General features: G+C 39.3%; 3 protein-coding genes and 1 pseudogene across 55 annotated transcripts; 3 read left to right on the top strand and 1 right to left on the bottom strand.

Moving 5' to 3' along the window:
- The first annotated feature begins 29 nt into the window (after positions 1–29).
- LOC108890259 (putative nuclease HARBI1) lies at positions 30–3,220 on the top strand. Its single transcript, XM_018687123.2, has 2 exons — positions 30–1,157; positions 2,506–3,220. The coding sequence occupies exons 1-2, from the start codon at positions 470–472 to the stop codon at positions 2,937–2,939; spliced, it is 1,122 nt and encodes a 373-aa protein (XP_018542639.1). The 5' UTR covers positions 30–469; the 3' UTR covers positions 2,940–3,220.
- LOC108890256 (receptor-type tyrosine-protein phosphatase H) lies at positions 3,175–14,649 on the bottom strand. Of its 50 annotated transcripts, none has more exons than XM_018687104.2 (28): positions 14,318–14,649; positions 13,307–13,369; positions 13,148–13,213; positions 12,998–13,054; positions 12,832–12,888; positions 12,672–12,725; positions 12,513–12,566; positions 12,354–12,407; positions 12,112–12,247; positions 11,126–11,380; positions 10,763–11,017; positions 10,400–10,654; positions 9,847–10,101; positions 9,484–9,738; positions 8,970–9,236; positions 8,602–8,856; positions 8,210–8,437; positions 7,318–7,581; positions 6,938–7,028; positions 6,789–6,836; positions 6,601–6,682; positions 6,348–6,438; positions 6,137–6,213; positions 5,635–5,769; positions 5,349–5,471; positions 4,855–5,015; positions 4,253–4,388; positions 3,175–3,631 (listed from the first exon to the last, which is right to left on the bottom strand). In XM_018687104.2, exons 1-28 carry the CDS (start codon positions 14,387–14,389, stop codon positions 3,494–3,496), a joined length of 3,984 nt encoding a protein of 1,327 aa, XP_018542620.1. In that variant the 5' UTR covers positions 14,390–14,649; the 3' UTR covers positions 3,175–3,493. The 50 variants fall into 50 exon arrangements, with proteins under 50 accessions (XP_018542620.1, XP_018542624.1, XP_050923524.1 ...); XM_018687108.2 differs by having other exon boundaries at positions 13,157–13,213; XM_051067567.1 differs by lacking the exon at positions 9,847–10,101.
- Positions 14,650–14,686: 37 nt separating this feature from the next.
- LOC108890260 (ferritin, middle subunit) lies at positions 14,687–18,021 on the top strand. Of its 4 annotated transcripts, none has more exons than XM_018687127.2 (5): positions 14,687–14,748; positions 16,621–16,724; positions 16,852–16,998; positions 17,097–17,222; positions 17,444–18,021. In XM_018687127.2, the coding sequence occupies exons 2-5, from the start codon at positions 16,623–16,625 to the stop codon at positions 17,591–17,593; spliced, it is 525 nt and encodes a 174-aa protein (XP_018542643.1). In that variant the 5' UTR covers positions 14,687–14,748; positions 16,621–16,622; the 3' UTR covers positions 17,594–18,021. The 4 variants fall into 4 exon arrangements, with proteins under 4 accessions (XP_018542643.1, XP_018542640.1, XP_018542641.1 ...); XM_018687124.2 differs by lacking the exon at positions 14,687–14,748 and adding an exon at positions 15,852–16,007; XM_018687125.2 differs by lacking the exon at positions 14,687–14,748 and adding an exon at positions 15,884–16,025.
- A 130-nt stretch (positions 18,022–18,151) lies between these two features.
- LOC108890258 (synaptotagmin-A-like) lies at positions 18,152–23,154 on the top strand (annotated as a pseudogene).
- The last annotated feature ends 8 nt before the right edge of the window (positions 23,155–23,162 follow it).

Below are 23,162 nucleotides of genomic sequence, written 5' to 3'. Positions count from 1 at the left end.
TTAAGCATGTGTCAGAAATGACCTCATTCAGATTTACAACATTAAGGTGGCATAAATCACAACTGTAATAAATACATGACATTTCAAGAATGTCATGTATTTCTTACAGAGAGGGAAAGCAACAAACCAGGAAATAACATGGACTTGAAAGCCCTGGACTGTCACACAAGTCAAGGGGGCAGTGCTTTGAGGACTGTGGCATAAAGAGACACACGGTTTACAAAATGTAAAAATATGTAAATATATATATTTATTTGTTTAAATTAAGCTGAATGTGTTTGTGGTTTTACTCTTGTCCACTGGGTGGCGGTAACACACAGCTTTGCAGACTGCTTAAGCATGAAAGAAGAAGACCGTGCTTCCACGACAGTCGTCACTTGTTATTATTTCTCCGGTAATCTTTGTCGGGCCTACTGCCAGAGTTACACGTGTGTGTGTGTGTGTGTAAACACATCGCAGTAGTAAACAAATGGCCTTTGCTCTCCCGGTGTGGCTCGCGGTCCAGGAGGAACTCCTCGGACACGGCGACGCAGACTTTGGGACTTCGAGCTGTTTCGACGATTTCGACGACGAAGCTTTGTTCCAGATGTTCCACCTCACCAGATCCTGCATCGCTTTCATCACAGATGCCGTCCGCATCCGCATGTGGACGGTCACTCAGGACAAACCCACGTCGCCCGTGGACGTGATGGTCATGGTGGCGCTCAACTATTACGCACACGGAGCCTCTTCCGTCGCCGTCCTGCAGAGACTCGGGTCGAGCTTGGCGGAGTCCTCCCCGACCATCATAGGCACAATCTCCGGGGTCATCGCGGGGATGGCTGATCAGTTCATCTCATTCCCGCTGACCCGGGACGCCAAAGCCAGCGTCGCCTCCAGGATAAAGAAAGTCTGCGGCATCCCCGATGTGCTGGGCGTCCTGGCTCCAGCTCACTTCAAAATCCGAGCCTCTCCCTATGAGAAGAACACTTTCAGGTCTTTTGTCAACACCTTGGGTTACACGTCGATCGTGAGCCAGATCATATGCGACTCCGACGGCAACATACTCAGCCTTGAGAAATGTTGTGTGGGCAGCACCTTTGAGCAGGAAATGTGGGACACGTCGTTCAGGGGAAGGGAGATCGAGAAAGAGTTGCACGGACCCTATTGGGTTATTGGTAAGATGTAAAATATGAAAATAAAAAAAGTTCTTAGCTTTTTTCCAGAGAAAACCACAGCTTGTGGCTGAAATCTCCGGAAAAAGCTAATAAGTAGACCACTGAAAGTTAAAACATCATCAAAAGCACCATTTCCAAAGTCAAAAATAAAGTTTCGCACTCAATAATTGTGAAGATTATCACATTAACACTGATACTCTGTCACTACCATCTTCTAACAGCCCATTCAACACAATCATACTTTACAATCACTATCCTAAATGCCAGTTGTCATTGGTGCAGGGGATCTGCTTCTCACCTTATATACACAGTGGTTTCCAAAGTAACAACCCTTTCAGTTTTTGCACATATTCTTGGCAACAAGAGGAGAGGGACGAGGAAACACAAAACTGTGAAGGAGAGAAGACGCAGAGTTTGTTCTGCTCCGAGTTAAATTTTAGTCTCATCAGGCCAGAGAAACTTTTAAATGTCATTTGGTAAACTCCCAAGTGAGCTGTCACATGCCTTTTACTCAAAGTGGCTTCCGTTTAGACATTTTACCACAAAGGCCTGACTGATGCTGAGCTTGTCGTCCTTCACCCATCTCTGCAAATGACTCTTGAAACTACAGAGTGATTATTGGGTTCTTGATCACCTCCCTGACCAAGGCCAGTCTTGCCCAGTTGTTCAGTTTGGCTGGACGGCCAATTCCTAGTAGTTCCAAACCTCTTCAATTTCAGAATTATTGAACCCATGGTGCTATAGAAATGGTTTTATACCTCCTGACATGCAGTGTGAACTGAAGTTCCAGATACATCTCAATGATTATCTAAGCAAACAGGATGAAAGTGACCACAACAAAGAGTCGCAGTGAAGGGTGTGAAAACTTTTGTGTATGAGAGATTTCAGTTTTGGATTTTTAATAAATTTGTAAACATTTCTAAAAACATATTTTCACTTTGTCGTGTGATGAGCGTAAATGGGCAAAAATGGCAACGTTATCCCTTTCAAATTAAATCTACAACACAACTCAAAGTGTGCAGAAAGTGAAGGGGTCTTAACACACTTTGAAGCCGCTGTACATTTAGAGTGTGCACAGGAAATGATGTGTATCCTTTAAGTTTCTATTTAGCCCTGAACCTGCTTTAGTGACGCTGCTTCATCATGGGTGACAGATCAGTGTTTCAGCTACAAGTTTCATTTCTGGCAAACTGCAAGGCCAGTTTATATCCTCCACAATCTGTACTACCTCTTTATTTTCACCTGCATTAATAAGAGACATTACATTACAATCTATATGATGAACATTTTTGATGGTTTTGTTTCTCTAAAGGTGTATTAACTGCATTGTCTTGTGTTTGTCATAAAGGTGGGAAAGGCTACCACTTGAGCAAACACGTCTTGACTCCTGTGTCAGAACCTGAGAACGACAGTGAGACCCGCTTCAATGAGGCCCATGCAAAGATCCAAGACGTCATGCGGACAACGCTCGGCTCCCTGAAGAGGCGTTTCAGGTGTCTGATGCAACTTGGTTTTGCGCAAGAAACCTCTTTGGACAAAAAGTCAAACATTATCAAGGCGTGCTGCGTCCTGCACAACATCGCCAAGAAGTTCTCTGTCCCTCCCCCACCCGCAGCCGGGAAAATTGAACCCCTGCATCCGGGGAAGCAGCATTCTGCATCAGAAAAGATCGACCCTGAGGCCCTAACAGCCAGACAGAAACTCATCTCCAATAACTTCACTTTAGTCTCCAGTAGCCAGGACCCATCTGGTAACAACGTCACAGAGGAGGATAGAGGATAACTCATAGAGGATAACTGACATACTGATACATGGAGGACAAACACTGGAACTAAAGCTCAGCTTACGATGCAAGATGTATTCAAAGTTTTGGGCTCGTTGCTTTTCTGATACTGTTCAGTTTGACACTAATGTGCACACTGGGTTTTTCATCTTGTTTGCAGACTTTGTAAAAACACATTCAGATATTTTTGTTACTACTAAATATTTAATGTCTTGTACAAAAGGAAAATCAGTCTTTTCTACTTACATTTATTTTTGTTAATAAATGTAATTTGAAAACATTCTTTCGTCATCTGGAGTGTTGTGTCATCACACAATAGTAATAATAATAATAATAATAATAATAATAATAATAATAATGCTGATACACATTTAGCAGATTTAAGGAACAATAATTAAAAAGTTAAATAAAACCTAAAGTGTTCTATGCATATACTGTAAATATGTGTTGTAAATCTTTTTATAGTTAATAACAAAATATAGTATGTTGACTTCACAATTAGCTTTTCATCAAGTGCATAAAAGACTGACTGCAGCTGACAATCTTATTGCCTTTAGCCATTTGTCTGAAGCTCTCGGAGCGCTGTGGCATTGACATATATCATGTCTGCATTCTCATATATGTTCTCCTCCATCTTCTCGTCTGGCTGCAGACTGTCCATTATGCACTGGTGCAGGAAAACGTACTGAGACTAAAAGGAAATAAAAATTGCTGGTCATTCGAAAAGCAGAACTCTTTTGGGTGTAGAGTGTCTACTATATGTACATACATTGTGTTCTGGCTAATACTTCCTTGTGTGCAGACCACAGTATACACTGTTTACAAGCCTGAGTTTCCCAATAATATCGGTCAAGCTTTTGTGTTTGCACATATAATAAAGCTTCACCAAAAAAGTGCATATACAGTGGTGCAGAGAGGCTTATGATAATGTGACTGAAATCAAGATTTCAGTTCTTACTCAGAAAAGTAAACTTAGCATACTGTATCTTAGTGTGTTACATAAAAACAGTGCAATCAATGGACCTAATGCCACACACTGCAGGTTTTCTGTTATTATTTCATGATTGGAATATTTTCTCTCAGACCTTGATACAAGGACAGGACTTAAATAAATAATAATCATGACAATCTATTTTAAAGTGTCTATAGTAAAGTACAATGTTTTTGAGAAGATGGAATGCAGCTACATGGAAATCTAAACACAGCTCATGCTGTGGTATGAGTGCTTGTACCAATACCACCAACTGTGTCTAAACATCGAACTAAGGAAGTGATAGCCCTGGGTGAAGCAAGTCAACATGATCAGTTTTACCTCTGTCTGCACCATGTATGGTCGACTCAGTCTCATCTTGTGCACAAAAGCATTGATGCCCACTCCCCTTTTTTTGACTAGCTGCTGAAGTAGCACATCCAGGGCAATGATAGTGCCTGTCCTCCCCACTCCAGCACTGTGAGAGAGAACACAGCAAAAGGTGAGCTATTAGATCTGTCAGAGATAGAAAGCAGAGACAGACCCTGACTCACTGACCACAAATTTAACTAAACGAACAAAAACAGAACATGTGGCCACTGTTCGACAATTGGGGTTGACACAGAAATGCACTTCCTGCTAAAACATAGATAATTCAACGAAAAGAGGAGAAAAATTGAAAATAACATAGGAGGGGGCACATTGCTTGCTGTTTAATGTATATCATCATTTATACTTAAATGTGTGTGCGTGTGCATCGATCTTGGTTTTGTTGAATTATTTTTATGTTGTTGTGTAACTGGCTAAATTGTATTTTCATGCTTTGGCACTTTACTTTCATGCCAATAAAAGCATCTTTAAATGAGAATTTAGGTTCCCATATAAAGCACCCAACAAATGGTATAGGTTACTTTCAAGACATAAAAGAAGCATTTATCCTGTACCTGCAGTGAACCACAGTTGGTGCTCCATCCGCTTCTCTCTCTATATGCCATCTCACCAGTTCTCTGAACTGGATCAGGATTTTGGTGCCCTGAGGGACTCCATGGTCCGGCCAAGCTGTGAAGTGAAAATGTTTCACTTTCCGCTTTTCTGAGGTTTCTGTCTGTTAAGAGAATTCACAAAGAGAGATTCAAATACTGTAGTTCTCTGTTTTGAAACAATGTAGTGGCTGGTAAATGATGCTTGGAGTTCTAATCACATGCAACAAATATTATTCTCTTTGAAAAGAAATGTGTGAAAATTCAAACACACATCTCAGGGGACATTAACAAGAAAAATACATTTAATATATGTTTTATAAATGGTTATTTGCTTCCTGACAATTCAGTGTAGGCACAGTCACAATTTACTTTCTTTGCTTGGCTTCATGACTCAGAGAAATGTTAAAACCCAACCTATTTAGTTACACCATAAAACTTTTAGAGATGTTTCATACATGTTTCAAACTAAATTCCCTCAATGTCCAGTTGGTCTCCTGTTGCTCAGATCTGGTGGTGATCAAGAGCTCTCCGTAATGGCAAGGCTTGCCGTCTCCAGGCCAGTATTGTTCACACTTGGTCTAAGAAAAGAAAATATACAAAAAAAAAAAAACAACTTGTTGTTTCAATGTAGCTGTGGCAATAGACCGAAAGAGCAAATGATTCACAACAGCTCATAAAATTTCAGGATTTATCTTTCCATAAAATCAGACGATAAAACATCAGATTTTCCTGAAGACTCACCCGTCCTCCTTCAATGCAGTTGGTTACCATGACGATGCCTTTCACTCTTTGTTCCCAAATCATCCTCCAGAAGTCATTGACGGTGGAGGGCAGAGGACCCTGTGTGGCAATGTACTCTCTGTTGCTGTTGTAGCCCTGAGAAGAAATTATCAAAGTTAATACAGTATGTACACTTTAACGCTTCAATACAGCATGGGCCACATTGTTCAGTATGAAATAAAACACCATTTTATATGTTATTTTTATCAACATTTTATGAATTTGCAGAAAGTCAGCATAAATTGCTAGGCTGTTTTGAATAGAATGTTTTAGCAACTATTAACTTTGAACTGTCACACCTTAACACCAGATAGTGAATGGTTCAAGCTTATCAAAACTGTCCTAACTTACAAAAGGATTTTACTGAGCTTGTGTCATGATTTCCAGTCTTAATGTATAGTGTTGAACTATAATTACAGATAGAGCTTTATTAAATGATAGTCAGTAATGAATGAATACCTACTGGCATGTAACTGGCATTAATGTAGTCAGAGGTCCCATTGGGATTTGATGTATTTAGCCTCACTCGACACCAGTCATCTAGGATGAAACAGCAGAGGACGGTTTAACTGCAGTGGACCACAACAAAACAGAATAGGTCAGTAGATCTGGACCATTTCATGAGTCTCTGTTGTTCATGATAGGGAGGTTCAGCAGTCAGAGGACAGGCTTACATGGCAGGACGTTGTTGAAACGATTCTTCGCTTTGTTTTCAGGTAGAACTGCGGCTTTCCGTGTCTGCTCTGTGCCAACAGGAACAAGGTTCTGCATAATGTGGCCAGATGACATGGCGTGTGATTTAGGCAAAGGTCAATGGAAAACAAATTCAATAGTACCACAATTATACAGACGCAATTTTATGATCCCATACGGAAACAGGAAGAAAATGAAGAGGAAGAACGAAATACAATTCGTTTTTTTATGCACCTCATATTCTTGGCTGAATCCTCTGTTGTCATCCGCACTTAACTGGTTGAAGTGGTTTGGAAACTCTGCTACAGATATAGCTCTAAAAAAAGTAAAATACACGTAACATATACCTCATTGTACAAGATCGAATTAAGTCATTTTACTACACTGAGACGAAAAGATGAAGAGATGAAATGTTTACTTACTTGCTCTTTGGATTAGACAGTTTGGCCCCACCAATGAATGACTTTTTTCTATTGTGGGAAATAAACAAAGAGCTTCACTGACTGAGTCCAACAAAGTAAATTCCTGGGATATAATATAACTATAGTGTTCTCACTGGGGCAGCACCAACCTGATTAAATCTGGTCTTTTTAACACAAGGAAGACAGCCAGACAGACCAGGGCAAAAAGCAGCACAGCAAATACTGATCCTGCAATTACTCCTATAGGAAGTAAAATCTTGATTAAATGTTTGAAATATACAGTGCTCAACACAACACAACTCATTTGGATCAAAGACTAATTATCTTTATTTTACCACTGGGATGAATTTTGTAATGGAAGAAAAAAGGTGACAATTAAAAGAACCTAAATGAAACAACAAGCAAGTCATGTACAATAACTGAAAAAAATCACAATACTAGGAAAAGTGAGAATATATTGTTAATCTTTTATTTTAGGAAATACATTTAAATAGTATTTATATGGAGCAATATATTCACTTTGACTCACCCCTTGGATCAGTATCACACAGAAAAACATATGGTGCAGAACTCCTCACATGCCCAGACAGTGTATCTACAGTTACTTCATATGTTCGGGCAGGTTGGAATCCGGATATTTGAATACTCTGTTCCCCATTTGCAGGTACTGGGTGAGATTGCCCAGAAACGTTGACCTCCACTTGAGTCCACACACCATTTGGTTTAATCCACACAACAGAGATGGAATAGCCAGCTCCCAAGTAATCACAGTGAGCACTTACACTTGAAGGACCTGAGTGAAACAAGAAGAAAGATGCCTTTACAATCACTAACAACACATAACGGCACAGTGCAAAGATATAACTTATCAACAAACAGATTAACTCATGCATTTCTATTCTATAAACACAGAGATTTGATGACAATTACCCACCATTCTAAAATTTGCCCTCCATAGCAAAAAAATGCGTTTGCCCTCTATTCTCATCAAAAAAGAAATAGTCCAGCATCACACAGTAATGCCACATAATGTAGTGTTGAAACAATCATTCACTGAAATGATTAGTCACTCACACACACAAAAATACATTTACAGCATTTCACTATTTTCTCACTTTTTAAAGATAAAATGATTTTAAAAATCTTGTAGTGAATAAAAGGTATAGAAGGTTTCTTGACAAATCCTGTGAAGTTTTTCCCTTGGAATAACTATTTGGTTTCAAGTGTATGAAAAAAATAAACATGCCTCAATTAATTACATGAAAGCAACAGGCACCTTCCACTACCATTATGGTTAAAATGTTGTGAAATCTTTCATCTTAAAGTATAGATTGAGGAACATCATGCTAGTAGTTCATATTATTTCTATGGGAAATGCAGACAAACAAAATGTTAATGTGGTAAGAAAGTTTTATACTTACGCACTGTTTCAGTGTGGTGACATTGTGGAAAGCGTTGAGAACATGTTTCGTACTCAAGGAACAAGTTATAGGTTGCGCCAGGGACGAGGCCAGTAAATGACACATTACTACCTTGAGGACTGATGTGAGTTTGTTCATAAGTGGCGGTTGCATTTGAGAATAAGCCTTCAACCATCCCATGGATCGATGAGTTAGTGACATGCCAGGGCACACTGGCGCAGTCTATGGCTGAAATGAATGAGAAAATAACTGCAGACAGCTTAGTTTTACAGAACCAGGACTTGTAGGCTCTTTGTAAATTACATGTGGAACAAAATCTTATCATTCATACTGAGAGATATCTATTCAAAACAGTTTTTAACAGTTTTAAGAGATAGAGTGTCTGCACATACTTGTTACTGTGCAGGCTTCATAAGCTGTGCTGTTGAATCCAGAGAACACTGTGATCACACTGAAGTTATACTGTGTCCCAGGTTTGAGAGGTGAGACTGAATATGACACTTTTGGGTATATGTCCTGGGTAAATGTCACAGTACTGCCATTAATCTGAAGCAAGTACGTCCAGTTTATATCCGCATTTTCCCAGTTCAGAGTTAGACTGGTCACAGAGCGTTCAGTCACATCAACCGAAGACACCTTTGGTGGAACTGATGAAAAGAAAGTACAGTTAAAGGTACAGTTAAAAACAACAATTTGTCTAATGACTTATGCATCACAAGTAAAACATATGACTACATATGAATATTCAGAGATCACCTACCTGTCACAGCTTCAAATGTGTATTTAGTGCTGTTGACTTCCCCAAACACAGTGGTGAGAATGAAATAGTATTTTTTTCCAGCAGTAAGCGGAGAGACGACATGTGTAACAGTTATGTCTTCAGGAAGCGCGCTGATATCCTCCCGTACTGGACCATCATTGCCATCATATAGTAGGACATATGTTGAGATGCTGTTAACCTTGTCCCACCTCAGAGTTATACTGCTGTCATTTTGTGTCACTCTCACCATGTTAACCCTCTCAGGAGCTGAAAAGACAGACAGTTGACAGTTTCATTAGAGAAAAGCAACTGAGAGCTTTTACCACAATAATGGGATTTGAGTGGTGTTTTAAGTAAATGAAAAGTTAAATTCAATCACATTATTTTATCAGCAATAGTCAAAAATATTCAGTGAGCAACATCTCTCTGTTACTGAGAAACTTTAAATGAGATGTTGTTACACAGTTCTGTCCTTGCTCCTGTTTTATGGTTGTATGACAGAAAGTTCTCTCACCAGTGACTGCAGTGAGGTTTACTCCACTGCTTCTGACACCACCAAACACAGTGTAGAGAGTGAAGATGTATTCTTTCCCACTTGTGAGTCCTGAGACTATGTCTATCACTGTATCCTCTGCTTTTGCAGTGACGTTTTTCTCCCCTTCATCGAACACAAGTGTATAGTCGAGGATGTTCCTCACTTTTCTCCACTGCAGAGTTATACTGGTCTCATTTTGTCCAGTCGGTTGAAAGTTCTCTGCATTAGAAGGAGCTAGGAATGCAAAGAGAAAGAAGTTACTGAGAAACTTTAAATGAGATGTTGTTACACAGCTCTGTCCTTGCTCCTGTTTTATGGTTGTATGACAGAAAGTTCTCTCACCAGTGACTGCAGTGAGGCTTACTCCACTGCTTCTGACACCACCAAACACAGTGTAGAGAGTGAAGTTGTTTTCTGTCCCACTTGTAAGTCCTGAGACTATGTCTATCACTGTATCCTCTGCTTTTGCAGTGACGTTTTTCTCCCCTTCACCGAACACAAGTGTATAGTCGAGGATGTTCCTCACTTTTCTCCACTGCAGAGTTATACTGGTCTCATTTTGTGTAGTCCGTTGAAAGTTCTCTGCATTAGAAGGAGCTAGGAATGCAAAGAGAAATCAGTCCTCTTAAATCTCTAAAATCATCATGTGTCTATTGGCTATTGCAAGTTTTACATTTATTTAACTGACAAACAGGACCAATGATAATAATAATAAATTATAATTTGTTACATCTAGAGTTGAATATGACAATGCATCTTGAATTTGAATATCAGCAATAGTCAAATTATTCAGTGAGCAACATCTCTCTGTTACTGAGAAACTTTAAATGAGATGTTGTTACACAGCTCTGTGCTGGCTCCTGTTTTATGGTTGTATGACAGGAAGTTCTCTCACCAGTGACTGCAGTGAGCTTTACTCCACTGCTTCTGACACCACCAAACACAGTGTAGAGAGTGAAGTTGTTTTCTGTCCCACTTGTAAGTCCTGAGACTATGTCTATCACTGTATCCTCTGCTTTTGCAGTGACGTTTTTCTCCCCTTCATCGAACACAAGTGTATAGTCGAGGATGTTCCTCACTTTTCTCCACTGCAGAGTTATACTGGTCTCATTTTGTGTAGTCCATTGAAAGTTCTCTGCATTAGGAGGAGCTAGGAATGCAAAGAGAAAGAAGTTACTGAGAAACTTTAAATGAGATGTTGTTACACAGCTCTGTCCTTGCTCCTGTTTTATGGTTGTATGACAGGAAGTTCTCTCACCAGTGACTGCAGTGAGGCTTACTCCACTGCTTCTGACACCACCAAACACAGTGTAGAGAGTGAAGGTGTTTTCTGTCCCACTTGTGAGTCCTGAGACTATGTCTATCACTGTATCCTCTGCTGTTGCAGTGACGTTTTTCTCCTTTTCACCAAACACAAGTGTATAGTCGAGGATGTTCCTCACTTTTCTCCACTGCAGAGTTATACTGGTCTCATTTTGTGTAGTCTGTTGAAAGTTCTCTGCATTAGCAGGAGCTAGGAATGCAAAGAGAAAGACGTTACTGAGAAACTTTAAATGAGATGTTGTTACACAGCTCTGTGCTGGCTCTTGTTTTATGGTTGTATGACAGGAAGTTCTCTCACCAGTGACTGCAGTGAGGCTTACTCCACTGCTTCTGACACCGTCACGCACAGTGTAGAGAGTGAAGTTGTATTTTGCTGCATTTGTGAGTCCTGAGACTACGTCTATCACTGTATCCTCTGCTGTTGCAGTGACGTTTTTCTCCTTTTCACCAAACACAAGGGTATAGTTGAGGATGTTTTCCACTTTTTTCCACTGCAGAGTTATACTGGTCTCATTTTGTGTAGTCTGTTGAAAGTTCTCTGCATTAGGAGGAGCTAGGAATGCAAAGAGAAAGAAGTTACTGAGAAACTTTAAATGAGATGTTGTTACATAGCTCTGTGCTGGCTCCTGTTTTATGGTTGTATGACAGGAAGTTCTCTCACCAGTGACTGCAGTGAGGCTTACTCTACTGCTTGACACTGTCACACACAGTGTAGAGAGTGAAGTTGTATTTTGTCGCAGTTATAAGTCCTGAGACTACGTCTATCACTATATCCTCTGCTATTGCAGTGACATTTTTCTCCTTTTCACTGAACACTAGTGTTTTTTTCAAATAATGGAAAAAAAAAAAAAAAAAAAGAATTCAGCTCCAGTATTCTAGTTTCTTGTATTTGGGATTATGAGGAGCTAAAGATGTAAAGAGACACTGAGCAAAAACTATGAGAAAGTTCAATTTTTAAAACTGATGTATATTGATATTATATTAATGATATTAGAAGTTTCATTTCACTCATCTGATCAGGACCAATCACTAAAATAATACTTCAAAGTTCAAAGTACAGCTTAACATGACAGTTTATCTAGATTTGCATATCATCAACAAAACATGATTCAGATATTTAGACATCAACTACCAGTAAAAAACAACTTTAAATGCTTTAATGTTAAGTGTGAGATGTTTACCACATCATTAGTAATTAATGGCATTCACATAAGTCTGCACTATGATACAAGAAAATACAAGCATGTTACCAACCAAAGATAAAGGACAGTGGCTCATACTTACGTGATCTTGTTGTTGGAATGGGTGTCATTAGAGTGGTTGACTGTGTGCTTGTCATTTCTGTCGTTCCCATTGCTTTTCTCACAGGTGCTGTCAGCGTTGCACTTGTTGATGATGTTGTACTGGAGTCAGCGGTACCCTAAAAACAGAATAAAATTCATTGGGGCACAGGGAGAAGAGATTTGCCTAAGCCCAAAAATGTTTAGAATTGTCTTTTTTTTTTTTTTTTGCATTGCATTTCTTACGGTTGCTGTCAGCGTTGCACTTGTTGATGATGTTGTACTGTAGTCAGCGGTACCCTAAAAACAGAATAAAATTCATTGGGGCACAGGGAGAAGAGATTTGCCTAAGCCCAAAAATGTTTAGAATTGTCTTTTTTTTTTTTTTTGTATTGCATTTCTTACGGTTGCTGTCAGCATTGCACTTGTTGATGATGTTGTACTGTAGTCAGCGGTACCCTAAAAACAGAATAAGATTCATTGGAGCACTGGGAAAAGAAAATTGCCTAAGCCCAAAAATGTTTAGAATTGTCTTTTTTTTTTTTTTTGTATTGCATTTCTTACGGTTGCTGTCAGCGTTGCACTTGTTGATGATGTTGTACTGTAGTCAGCGGTACCCTAAAAACAGAATAAAATTCATTGGAGCACAGGGAGAAGAGATTTGCCTAAGCCCAAAAATGTTTAGAATTGTCTTTTTTTTTTTTTTTTGTATTGCATTTCTTACGGTTGCTGTCAGCGTTGCACTTGGTGTTGATGATGTTGTACTGGAGTCAGCGGTACCCTAAAAACAGAATAAGATTCATTGGGGCACTGGGAGAAGAAAATTGCCTAAGCCCAAAAATGTTTAGAAATGTCTTTTTTTTTTTTTTTTTTTGTATTGCATTTCTTACGGTTGCTGTCAGCGTTGCACTTGGTGTTGATGATGTTGTACTGGAGTCAGCGGTACCCTAAAAACAGAATAAAATTCATTGGAGCACTGGGAGAAGAGAATTGCCTAAGCCCAAAAATGTTTAGAATTGTCAGTTTTTTGTTTGTATTACATTTCTTACAGTTGCTGTCAGCGTTGCACTTGGTGTTGATGATGTTGTACTGGAGTCAGCGGTACCCTAAAAACAGAATAAGATTCATTGGGGCACTGGGAGAAGAGAATTGCCTAAGCCCAAAAATGTTTAGAATTGTCAGTTTTTTGTTTGTATTACATTTCTTACGGTTGCTGTCAGCGTTGCACTTGGTGTTGATGTTGTGTTGGAGTAAGCCGTACCCTAAAAACAGAATAAGATACATTAGGGCAAAGTGAGAAACCCAAAGTTTAATGTAAAAAGTTAGAAGTGTTCATCTGACTGTGGAACTACACAGCTGAGAAAACACTAATACAGTCTCTGAGTGAATGTAATTTCTACTTAATGCTTGTATTCATATCATAATGTTCAAAAACACAGCACTGCTGTTTAGAGGTGTTCAACTGTACTTTTAACGATATCCTATATGATCACAAAACTGTACATCACAAACAGCTCAACAAAACTTTTTGCACTACGTGATGTGCAGAGACCTTGAGGAGGCGTCAGAGAACGACAAATGCAAATTATGCTCCGGAATTCTTTTTTGCATTTTGTACTTGTATTTCCAAATCTACAACATTATAACAACACCTAAAATACACTAATAAAAGTGTAAAACTTGATTCAGACTCAATTGGCCCACCGTTGCCTCTTTTTAAGCAGAAGCACATCACATATATTAAATACAGATATATCTGTGTACAATAGTTACCTAACAATCACACATCATCATAACTTTTAAAATTTCTTATCTTTTTCTAAATACAAAACACAAAACAGTGTCTAGAATGCAATATAATAATACATGTCTGAAATACAGCTTTTTTTTTTAAATAGCTATTTCCTCATTTCTGCTTTTGTCTCTCTGAGGAAGTGAGTGAGAACAGATGGGAAAACTTTTATTCATATTTCACCATCTTAAAAAGGCCATCATTCTTGTGTTGTGAAACTGTCTTCTTTGGTCTTCTGTACATCTTAACACTTCAGACAATGTAATTCCACACCTAAACTTCATTTTGATGCATATCATGCATTGAACCTTTACTGTGGTTTTGACTGCATAGTTTCCTTTTGTTGAGGGTAACCTGCTTCTGAGTAAAGTTACACTATCTGATTGCTATCAAAGTGAAAAGGGAAAAAAAAACTTACCCAGAGAAGACACAGGAAGACACACAGCAGCAAGTGGTCTGAGGTAATTTTGATAGACAAAGGCTTGATCATTGTTACCGTTTATTGATCAGAACACATACTATGAACCTGTTTAAGTCCTTCGCTGTCCCGAGATAAACTTGACGTTTCTATTTTCAGCACGGCTTCTGGTATGCTGACAGAAACAACAATTAAGGTTTGCAAAGATGTTCTTCAAGCCTGGGCTGACGCAGTCCAATATCAACTTTATTCCGATGGTGTTGACTTTTAATTCTTAACCGTGTCCTCCTTTCGTAACCTCTGGTCCCCTCTCATATTGGCAAGTGACTAAGTAAATAGCTGCTTCTCCTTTTTGGCCTTGAACAACCACAGAGACCTTTGTCCCGCCTGTAACTTCCTTATTAACGGTCAAAGTGTGCAGCTTGTCAAAGGTATGTCAAGTAAATTTGCCAGTTTTACATGTTTATCGGTGGTAATTGCTTTATATCTGCTGTATATTTCTGATCATCAGTTTTACAGTTTTGTGTTTGTGACTGTCTCTGTACCTTTATGATGTGTAAATAAAGGATGTAAAGTTTTTTTTACCTATGCACCCAGGCAAACCTTTCAAATGCTATGCAAAATAAGTGTTATTTGTCTTGTTTTAAATTCTACTCTAAAATCATTTACCTTTAATGGTTTCTTAGTTAAAATCACTGTCTAATCTTTTCAGTTAGCTGGTTTCACAGACCAGTGGATTTACTTTTGGTTTCTTTGCACTGTCTTACCAAGCAGCGATATTTATAGCTTCCTTGTGGTTGAGATGTATAAGGAACTACAAACAGAGAACATCACCAACACATTTTTTACAGATCATCAAGGCATTACAGTATTTATGGTCTCATATTATGATGTAGCACTCAATAAATATGCTGGTATATGAAATAAAACACTGTCAACAGTTTAATTTGGGGAAACATAAGGGGGAAGTTCACATTCAGAAATGATAAGAGTTTTCCTTAATATTATATGAACAACTGTAATGAGCTTCCTTGTTGGATGTTGAGCACAACACGCCTATTGATTCAACGTTCATGCAAACATAATTTGTTTTTCATACGACATTTAAGACCTGCACCCTAAAGTTACTAAAACTCATATTTACCATGAATCCATACAAACTTTAAAATGTATCAAGTTTCCATTTACATCTAATATAAATGTTGGATGTCTAAAACACACAGTTACAACAATTCTGAACATCCACTGGCTTCCCATACACCACAGGACTCAAGCTGAACCTTGCCTGCTGCTCAAATACATATGCTGGCTTTTGATATATAATCTGTCATATAACCATGTATGTTGATGTGCTTATTACCACCTATGGTGTGCTTATTATCTACACTCTCAAAACTTCATTTGTATCTTGACTGATTACTGTGAAGCCCTTTCTAAACACTGTATCAAAATGCCTTTTTAAAGACTCTTTTATTCCAATATTACTAACACAACAGTTAGACTGAAATATGTAAGGTGTCTCCAACACGAGAGGTGGCAGTAGAGATGCACAAACAGCATGAACATACAAACGAGTTAAGTAACGGTGGCTAACGTAAGCTGAGGGAGGGTCGTCGTCTTGTGGGGTGTAAACAAGATAAAGCCAGCCACAGTACTGGCGAAGTGGAGTAACATTAACTTCACAGAGCAAGTGAGTGACAAAATAAAGGTAATGTTGACTTATATTAGACTAACTAAATCTTACCCACAGCCAAGCTCAGCTAACATGTCTGTGTGGTAAGTTACGTTAACAAGCTTAATGTTTAGTTGGTGCTAACTCGGCTAATGTTTGTTAAATTAAGAGTTAGCATACAGCCTGCCTGCTAGCGTTAACTTGTAAAGAGAGCGCAAGTAGCTAGTTAAAAAGTGTTGTAACAAACGACATTAACCAAGCTTCAGTTCAACACAAAATGTCCTAACCTTAGCAGAACCCTCTCTCCACCTCACCTGAGAGGTTACAGCCCACTTGAGCTCACTGCACAACAACACATAGCCTGGCTGATGTTTGACTGAAGCCGTTAAATATCGGTTGCGTAAACGCAGGCTGGTAAAGAAGTGCAGGACTTTAACAAGCTAACTTCAGGGAGCGAGTGACTTAAACCGTTTGTTAGCGAAGACTGTTTGCTGAGAAAGGAAGGGTAAGGGAGATATCTTTATCTTCTGACATGTTTTCTGTCTTTTTGCATTAGTGGCTACACCCTGCTCTGGCATTGGTATGTCCTAATGCTTGTCGCATTGATTGCAGTATTTTTTTTGTCTTTTAGAAATGCAGTCTGTGGTTAAACAAAACCTCCATTCGGAGAGCGAAGGAGACATCAACAAACTCATCAACCTGAAGCTAAATGCATCCTACACCTACCTTGCTCTGGTATGGTTATGCAATGTACACTGCTAAATATTTCCCTATTTGCCTGAATTTCTTTTTCTTCTCACGTTTCAATTAAAGCCCCTAAATATTGTGTTGTTTTTCTATTTTTGTTTTTCAACTGTTTTAGGGGATGTACTTTGACAGGGATGATGTTGCCTTGCCAAAATTCTCCAGTTTTTTCCTGGAGCGCTCAGTGACAGAGAGGGAACAAGCTGAGAAGCTGCTGGAATATCAAAACATGAGAGGAGGCCGAATCTTGCTTCAGACTATCGCTGTAAGTCTAAAATGTCCAATTACGAGTGTCATTTCTAAGCCATTGTTATTGAGATCGGTACATTTGTTGATCCATTTAAATATAACCTTCTCTTCTAGAAACCAAGTAGGGAGGATTGGAGAGGTGGTCTGGATGCATTGTCCTTTTCCCTCGACTACCAGAAGTCCCTTAACTCGTGTATCCTTGATGTGCACCGCAGAGCTGGCAACCACACTGACCCTCATGTATGTCTGGCACTGTTAGATATAACTGCTACTTGTTCTAAGGTTGTTGTGTAGTGTGAGATAATGAATATGAAAAAAAAAAGAATCAGCTACAGTGTTGCATATTATAAATACTTTTTTGTGTGAGTTCAGTATGTATTAAACAATCACAGTCCGGAAGATCACTTTTATAGAATTATTTCCCATCTTACTCACCTTTTTCTGTCTAACTTCTTTTATAGCTGTGTGACTTCCTCGAGCAGCACTTCCTCACCGACAGCCATGACACCATCAAGAAGCTGGGTGATTATGCTGGAAGCCTGACCCGTCTCACTGCGTCTGAGACACAGGGTTCAATGGGAGAATACCTCTTTGATAAACACACCCTGTAAAGGTCACCAGCAGTACAATGACACAAGCTCCACATTTCAAAAGATAAAGAGTCAAGTGGGCAATAGTCCCTCACAACAACCTTTTTTTCCGTTAAGACAAGTTTACAATATTTTTATCCGTTACCCTAAACTTCTTTCTTGTACCAATGGCACAAGAGAAATTAAAAGCAAAATAACAGAAAATACCTCAAAACACCCCAGTGGAAAATCAGTGTTTCCACCAGTATGGTGCTAAATACTACCATTTTCCTAAGCTGTTAAAATGAGTCACTTGTGCATTTGGACTCAGTTTATCATGTGTCATGCATTCCATAGAGTCAGAGGTAACATTCACAACTGTTTTGTAAATTGTATACTATTTTGAGTCAATCAAAATGGTTTAAATTTGTATAATCATGCAAACATTGAATAAAGTCAGATTATGCTGACCTTGTTTTTGTCTATGTCCACCTGTTCAGACAGTCATCTGACTAATCATGCAGTCTAAACATACCTTCTGTGCTTTTCCTAATGTCATGTCTGTGCCTATAGAACACTGTAAAGATAACAGTGGGACTTTGCTTACTCACCATTGGGTGGGAGCTTAATGTTTAACATTAGGCTACCAGAGAGCTTGTGGTTAAAAATGTCCATGATGCTTCTTAGTAAATTATATGTTTCAGCAAAGATAAGATTCACCAATAGAAGTGTGTCAACAGACTACATCACAGCAAGACGTATTTCCTATTTTACTCTGTCTGTGTTTCATTTGCAATTTAGTGAGACTGCATTGCAACACATAATGTACAGTTGAGAAAAAGACTGGATCGGTGATTGATTTCTTGATAACTTGGATCCAATCAATTAATTGACCAAGAAATATTATGATTGAATGAGAACATGCAGCAGTGTTTACAAAACACCTTAGGGTCTAATTAAAATGGTCTCTAGTATTGTATGGTCCGATGTAGGTCCTGTTAATTAGCTGGCTAAGCTGACTAAAAAAGCCTTGTGTTGACACCCTCTCAAATGTAGTTGTTGTGATAGTGTCTCTTTATGTGTTTTTTTCCACTCTGCAGATTAGTAAGTACTGGATGAGGCTGTTGTGTGTTGGATTGGAGCCACTGAGATCTCCAGATGTAGCAGTGCAAACACGTGGCAGCATGCCTGGGGATTACTGTTCACAGTGCTCTAAATGTGGCTATGTGTTTGGTACAGTAAAATGGTAAGCCAAGGGATGGGGAGGCTGGAATATCCACTTGCAATAGAAGCTGTTGGTAGACTGCGAGGACAGCTATGCCAAGGGGATTAGCAAAGAGCCGGATGCACTACAATCTCTTCAGTCTAATGGATAAACAAAACCACCACTGCCATCAGTTCATCAGTCTAATGAACAGATATTTTTTCCACTCTGCAAAGAAAAGCCTTAAATTATTAAACATGTGAAATTGTTAATAGTGGAGCTGTTAATATAAGAGAAGGTGACCGTTGCTCTTTGTGAGTCTTCAGTCAGAGACATAAAGCAACAGATGTGTTGTCAGCGTTCTAATATCGGGAGGAGGGGGTAGGGGGGATTAAACCACAACACTGCTCTAGTGATTTGCCAGTGCTTTGGCTTTGATGGAAAGGGTTGCAGAGAGCCAGTCAGAGTCAACAGCATACTGAAGGGACGATGGGTGCATGAGGGCTCCAACAGGCCAAAAGGGAAGCAACAAGAAAAACACTTACTTCTATGACTACAAAATTGCTCCAACAACTCTTTCCATATAGAGGAAATTAAAGCAACATATCAACAGGTAAGATAAATATGCATAAGATTGCAAACATTTCTACTACGATCAAGTGCAAGAGCATTGCAATGCAAAAAAAAAAATTAACCAATGAGAAAAGGATTGACTTTTTTAATTACATTTTCTAAATGATAAAATGACATTTGTTTCTGAACTGTTTCCTGTGAATCTGAACATAATCATAACCCTCTAATACCAGCTGAAAGAGTTATCCATGTATGTAAATAGACACTTAAAATGTTTTTATTTCATTAGGTCTCTTACGCTATTCAACGCAGATGGTACAGTTGCCGTCAAAAAATTGCTGATTCCAATTAAAAAAAACTTACTTCATATACAGCATATTCTAAAAATAGTGTTTTTTTCTTATTTAAATAAGAATGTGGGGATAAATATTCATGAAAACTACAAATAATAAAACCAGGGTTTTGACCGTAGTCTTGGCCATAGTATACTGGGATTCATTTGAAATGCCTCGATAAACAGTTGTCTTTCCAGAAAACTCTGTAGTTCATAGGGACAAAAACAACAGTTGTGGATGGGAAAATTCGGAGGGGACCAACCCCTATTTATTTAAGCTTTGAGGATCTGGGATTTTGGATTAATATTGTAGTGCAAGCTGCCAGAGTTTAATCCAGTTACATGCAGAGACAGTGACGAGAGAAAAATGGGATGGGACAAACGTGGGGAGTGGAAGCATGGGTTGTGGGGCGGGGGAGATGACAGAGAGAATGAGAGTAACAGAGGGATTAAGGTCAGCCATGTTGAGCATCTGGCTTGGAGTTGCTCTGTGCTCTTGTACTGTACTGCAAAGTATGGACACAGGGATTACACAGCATACATACGAAGTTGTGTTATCTCTGACTGTATAGCCCAACTTGACAGAGGGCGTAAAAAACCAACACATCGTGAATAACACTGCAGTGATTCCTCTGTTTTGACAGCTGACATGAGGGTGGTCAGCACTGGAGCCCGGGCCCGGAGGGCTGCAGAGCCGTCTGAACCAGAGCCAGAGGAAGCAACAGAGCCAGTTCATCATGAGCACTCGCACTCAGAACACCATGAGCACTCCCACACAGAACATCACCCCAGCCATGACTACAACCACATGAAAGACAAGTTCATGAATGAACTTAGTCATCTGCCGAGTAAGCCACTTCTAGAAAACAAAAGTTAATATACTCACTGAAACAATGTGTGTGTCACTGTTTATTTTTTGGAGGAGTAAAGCCACCCCTGTACAGATTTCACATTATGATATATTATTTCATATCTGTATTGACCAGTTTAGACTAGCTTTTTCTGATGAACATTAAGCTGTTCCTTAGCTACCAACAATGTTTTTGACATATTCAATCAAAGTAGAAAAATACAATTAGAATTGTTTTCCTTTCAGTCAACAACCACTGCTGAGCTGCATTTAGCAAAGCACTTAATGATAAACTGCCCCAGCAGTGTTGGTGACTGCGGTTGAATAAGGCCACTCCCAGCTAGGGAGTGTGTTATTATCTGATTGTGGAGAAGGGTGTTGCTAAACAATGTGTGCATGCTCAGCAAACTGTGTAAAGATAAAGTATTGAAGAAGTATCATGTTTTACTGCAAGGAAATTATGCATCATACTCTTAGTTCTGTTTCAAAGCAGTTTACGTTCAACAATACTGTTGGAACTGTTTAGATTAATGTAATCATAAGATGTGAAAAATTTTAATGCTCTTGAAAATCCTGTGTTATGTGAATCCTGATAATACACCTATTTTTATTTTGCAGTTCCCATGTGGGCAGTGGGAGCCATTGTTGTGGTGGTCCTGGTTTTTGGTGGCGTGCTTCATCTTCTGTGTTTTCAAAAATGCTTTGGGAAAAAGAAAAGCCAAAGAAAGTGAGGGAGAGGAAGGCAGGTCGCTGCAGAAAGACAAAGGAAGGTGAAGGAGAGGCTGGAGAAAAGGTACATGGCTTCCAGTCATCTATTATTGCATAGTCTTACCTGATCTAGATCTTCATGATGATTGATCCAATGCATTGATGTTTTTTTCATCTTCCAGGAGGGGGAGGTAAAGAAGGAAGGGGAGGAAGAGGAGAAAGAACAGGAAAGTTGGGGTAAGCTGGAGTTCTCCTTGGACTACAACTTCACAGATTCCCCAGGTAGGTCCTGTGTGAAAACAAAAGCATTCATATTAATGACCTGAAGGACAATGACTATCTGAAATATATTTCCTTTTCACTTGTCTGACACCTTTTTTCTCTCCTCTGAAGCTCATAGTGGGTATCCTTCAGGCTCAGGACCTTGCTGCTATGGACATGGGGGAACTTCAGACCCCTATGTCAAAGTCTTTTTGTTGCCAGACAAAAAGAAGAAGTATGAGACCAAGGTTCAGCGCAAGAACTTATGCCCCGTTTCAACGAGACTTTCATCTTCAAGGTACCGTGTCCTTGACATCGTGCCTTTGTCGTCGACTTGATGTTGTCTGTGTTTTTGTTTGTTTGTTCTTTCTCTTCTCTTTATGTCTCTGTCGCAGCTTGTGTTGGTGTTCCAGGTTGTTGATGACATGTCACTTTTTACCCCTCATGAGGCAGAAGTTTGGCCTATGTCTCTACTTCCCCTCGTCTTTAGTCTTTCATTCCCTGAGTGGCGTCTGTCAAGGTATCCCTCCCCAAAAAATTACAATGCAGTATGTTTTGAATTGCATCCCGTCACTGTATGTTCTTTGTTACTGCCTGAATTCATACATTTTCTTACATGTACACAAAATTGCCTACAATCTACCATCGCCTATTGTTCATCTCAATGTTGTAATAACTTCTCTTTCTAGATCCCATATGCAGAGTTGGGCGGAAAGACGCTGGTGCTGCAAGTTTTTGACTTTGATCGTTTCTCCAAACATGATATGATTGGTGAGATAAAGATTCCTATGAACAGTGTTGATTTGGGCCAGCCAATGCAACAGTGGAGAGACCTGGAGAGTGGGGAGAAGGAAGAGGTATGATATACTGTTTTCATTTGACCTTGTTCCAATTAATATAAAATTGGAGGATCAGGAGTTTAATAAAAGACATCTATAGTTTAATTTGATGGGACATAATAATCCATGATATTTCCTTTCAGCAGGAGAAACTGGGTGATATTTGCATTTCTCTGCGTTATGTACCCACTGCTGGGAAACTGACAGTGAACATCATGGAGGCAAAGAATCTGAAGAAAATGGATGTGGGTGGCTTGTCAGGTAATCTCTCGCTATTCACTCATACTATCTCAGATGTTTGTTTCATGTCTCATTAAAATGGACCGCTGTATCATGTTCTTTTCTATATCCACAAGATCCATATGTGAAGATTGTTACAGCAAAATGGAAAACGCATTAAGAAGAAAAAGACAACTGTCAAGAAAACACACTCAACCCCTACTTTAATGAAAGTTTTAGCTTTGACGTCCCCTTTGAGCAGATACAGGTAGGCAGTGTCATCACATTAATTATCAGTTTGAAATGTTACAGTAAGTGTTGATGTGGAGAATAATAATAATATTTGATAAATTCTTTGGTTTCAGAAAGTGCAGGTCGTCATCACAGTGTTTGACTATGATAAACTCGGGAGCAACGACCCCATTGGAAAAACCTTCATGGGTTATGGAGCTACAGGGGTCGGCCTGCGCCACTGGTCAGACATGCTGGCCAATCCCAGACGTCCGGTGGCCCAGTGGCACACTCTCATGCCAGAAGAAGAAGTCGATGCGGCACTCAAAGCAAAACCTCGCTAGAGTCACACCTGTCTCAGTTCAGAAACTTACTGTCGATATGTTTCTGTG

Source organism: Lates calcarifer, unplaced genomic scaffold (assembly GCF_001640805.2).
Source record: "Lates calcarifer isolate ASB-BC8 unplaced genomic scaffold, TLL_Latcal_v3 _unitig_1715_quiver_2043, whole genome shotgun sequence".
Lineage (NCBI taxonomy): Eukaryota > Metazoa > Chordata > Actinopteri > Centropomidae > Lates > Lates calcarifer.
The sequence above is the reverse complement of the archived record's forward strand: the minus strand, read 5'-3'. Positions and strand labels throughout refer to the sequence as shown.

Coding starts and splice junctions, on each gene's coding strand:
- LOC108890259 (XM_018687123.2), top strand. CDS start 470: ATGGCCTTTGCTCTCCCGGTGTGGCTCGCGGTCCAGGAGGAACTCCTC. Junction 1,158..2,505: donor CGGACCCTATTGGGTTATTG/GTAAGATGTAAA, acceptor TTTGTCATAAAG/GTGGGAAAGGCTACCACTTG.
- LOC108890256 (XM_018687104.2), bottom strand. CDS start 14,389: ATGATCAAGCCTTTGTCTATCAAAATTACCTCAGACCACTTGCTGCTG. Junction 5,016..5,348: donor GGGAATTTAGTTTGAAACAT/GTATGAAACATC, acceptor TTCTCTTAACAG/ACAGAAACCTCAGAAAAGCG. Junction 3,632..4,252: donor CATACATGGTGCAGACAGAG/GTAAAACTGATC, acceptor ATTTCCTTTTAG/TCTCAGTACGTTTTCCTGCA.
- LOC108890260 (XM_018687127.2), top strand. CDS start 16,623: ATGCAGTCTGTGGTTAAACAAAACCTCCATTCGGAGAGCGAAGGAGAC. Junction 16,725..16,851: donor CCTACACCTACCTTGCTCTG/GTATGGTTATGC, acceptor CAACTGTTTTAG/GGGATGTACTTTGACAGGGA. Junction 17,223..17,443: donor GCAACCACACTGACCCTCAT/GTATGTCTGGCA, acceptor CTTCTTTTATAG/CTGTGTGACTTCCTCGAGCA.